General features: G+C 45.9%; 1 protein-coding gene across 1 annotated transcript in view; it reads right to left on the bottom strand.

The window, feature by feature from the left end:
- Positions 1 to 1,235, bottom strand: part of ARFGAP2 (ADP-ribosylation factor GTPase activating protein 2) — a gene marked incomplete at its 5' end in the record, with an annotated part of 3,575 nt that extends 2,340 nt beyond the window's left edge. The window contains 3 exons of the mRNA XM_010133172.1: positions 24 to 82; positions 613 to 749; positions 1,183 to 1,235. Of these exons, the coding sequence (XP_010131474.1) occupies positions 24 to 82; positions 613 to 749; positions 1,183 to 1,235 (249 nt within the window). The remainder of the gene's footprint in view (positions 1 to 23; positions 83 to 612; positions 750 to 1,182) is intronic.
- Between the last annotated feature and the right edge of the window lie 1,746 nt (positions 1,236 to 2,981).

Raw genomic sequence — 2,981 nt, 5'->3', positions numbered from 1 at the left:
CCCTTCAAAGATCTGAAGTTTCTTCTCCTCCTGCTTCCGATCAAGCTGCAGTTCCTGATAAGCCAGTCGCATTGAGTCGACTCTAAAGGAAAGAGCTATGGTGGGTACCAGCTCATTACTCTCCAACCCAGCCCATATGGTGGAGGGGCGAGGAGGAGACAACCCTGACAACCCCTCAAAACACCATTTCCTACAACAGCTCTGCCAAAAATCCTTGCACAGAAGCTACTGCTTGTCTTCCCATCTCACTTCCACTGGGATTCACCTCTTTGCTGGCTAACCATGTTTACCTTACTGTAAGCACTGCACCCTTGCCCGCCCTCCCCAGGCAGAATGCTCCAAAGTTCACCCTTTGCCTTTTTCAGTCCTGTCCAAAAGTCAGAATCACAAAGTATGTCCATATCTGCTCCTTAAACTCTTCCAGGGATGCTAATTTAAATAAAATGTGATGGTATAACTTGTGCCCTGCTGTAAGGGCCATATTGGCTTATAGCTACTGCTCATCCTATTATGCACTATGTCCCGTACTCACATTAGGTGGTCCTAGGATGAATGGCATTAACCTCATATTACTTCCATCTTACGTATGCAAAGTATTCAGCCCAAACTTACATGGACTCCTCAGCTTGTTTCCTGGATTCCACTGCCTGCTGCTCCCTCAGTTGCTCTGCCACCTGGGCTTGCCGCTCAATCTCACTGAAGCTCTGGCTGCTCACTTTCTGGGCTCCAAGACCTTTTTTTGCACCCAACTTGAAAAACAAAACAAAAAAATTGTGATTTCTTCACCCTAGATTGTTCATGGTAGAAGAAAATCAGAATCCTACTCCTCGCTCCACTGATCAGGCCTTTGGTCTCCCTGTGTAGTCACAACCTTCAGACCCAAAAGAGCATGCAGCAGAGAAGGGAAGAACACCCAAAAGTTAACCCACCAGTGGCCAGTGCTAAGACATCAGCCACATACACTTCGGACAATAATGAGTAATGATCCAAAACCTAATTGGTTTTTTTGATTAATATACAAGCTATCTTTCAAGATAAGCAATGATATGATCAGAGTTCTCCCCTCCTGGGATCTCTCAGTATGCAGCTTTGTTAAGGGCAGAAAGCAAGGGCCAGGGAAAGGATGGCAGCAATATGAGATATGCTTTACCTCCTCTTCATAAAAAAAGAGCTCAGACATACCCCTTTCTTGACAGCACCTGGCTTCTTCTTTCCAATGAGGGAGGATTTAAGTTCTGCAAGAGGAGGGAAGCAGCAAATAAGGAGAAAGGGTTTAAGAAGCCAAAATTATTCAGCAACCCTCACAAACATCCACCACAGTCCAGCTGCCATAGAGTCCAGGGCACACCATGCAGCTTCACATCAGAAGCCTGGGTGACTTCACCCAGACAAGAAAGATGGACTTAGAAGCTCCACAGTTGCAGGGTGGTAACCTAGAGAAGCATGTCTCTTGCTGCAGAAACTTGTGAATTAAGACCTTTGAATAGCTTCTTGAAGTGTCATGCAGTTGGTGACCCTAACCAGTAGGGATCAGGGTAGCTACAGAAAGACTGTATTTATTCCGTATGTAAATCCAAGAAAATGCAGCTTCAGAGCCATATGAAGGTCAGTGCCTCACCAATGCCTTAGGGAGAAAGAAGCAAGAACCCTGAAGTCAAGTTTGCATGAACAGACCAACAACAAAACAGACCCGAAGTGCAGCAAGCTGGAAGAGCAACAGGTTCCTCAACACCTTGCATCAGGCACCTGTCACTCTGAAGGCATGAAGCATGCCACACTTGTAAAACCAGCCAGGGTCCAGCCAAGCAGCAGATGCCTGGGGAAAAGTGTAAGGACAAAGCAAACAGAGAGGGACTGCCCAGGACATTTTTCTAGCATCCAACATGTAGCTCCAAAATCTTGTATTACCCTTGTTGGGCTTTTCTTCCACCAGAACATCTCCTTACTTTCTACAGCCACATGACTTCAGATGATTCTTGACAGCCCTTCCTGTATCTTTTCTAGTCTTACCATAAGTTTTTGAAATACCAGCATTCAAAACATTCACACTATCCTTTTTCAGCTTGCTGTTCCTAACATTTCATTTGGAGTTGTTTGGGGTTTTTTTTTTTACTAGCGTCAGGAAATACTGACTTTTAACAGAAAAGTCAGTAAGATCTCTTTCCAGATACAGAATAGCTGGTTTAGATCCCAAAACAATACACGTAAGCTGTGGTTTGTTCTCTCCCTCCAAGCATAGGAAGCTAGAGTTGAAGGCAGAATCACAAAGGGGCAGGCAGAGTCGTTACAAGCAGCCAGTGCAGGGCAGCTGTAAGCCAGTTACCTCTGGCAGGAGCAGGCCCTTGTGTTGATAGATACATGGACATGTCTGAGGAAGAGATATAAAACACAGGGAATGAATAGACACTTGAGAACACTGGCTTTCCACCCAGGATGTACCCACTGCGGGTTAGTGTGCTGGTTTTGGCTAGAATGTGGGGCTTTTTTCCATAGTAGCTGGTATGGAGCTATGTTTTGGATTTGTGCTGAAAACAGTGTAATACAGGGATGTTTAGTTACTGGTGGGCAGTGCTTACACAGAGTCAAGGCCTTCTCTGCTTCTCACACCACCTCACCAGAAAGTTGGCTGGAGGTGCACAGTAAGTTGGGAGGGGACGCAGTTGGGACAGCTGACCCCAACTGACCAAAGGGATATTCCATACCATATACTATCATATAAAGCTGAGGGAAGAAGCGGGAAGGGGGAACGTTCAGAGTTATATCGTTTGTACTCCTAAGTAACCGTTACGCATTACGGAGCCCAGCTTTCCTGGAGATGGGCTGCCAAAGAGAAGTAATGAATGAATTCCTTCTTTTGCTTTGCTTATTACATTGTGTTTATCTCAACCCGTGAACTGTTTTCTCACTTTTACCCTTTTGATTCTCTTCCCCATCCCACCAGGGCAGGGTGGGGACAGGGTGTGTGGAGAGGGGGGCAGGGG

Source organism: Buceros rhinoceros, unplaced genomic scaffold (genome assembly GCF_000710305.1).
Source record: "Buceros rhinoceros silvestris isolate BGI_N320 unplaced genomic scaffold, ASM71030v1 scaffold683, whole genome shotgun sequence".
Classification (NCBI taxonomy): domain Eukaryota; kingdom Metazoa; phylum Chordata; class Aves; order Bucerotiformes; family Bucerotidae; genus Buceros; species Buceros rhinoceros.
Note: the sequence above shows the minus strand (reverse complement) of the source record. Positions and strands in the feature narration are given on the sequence as shown.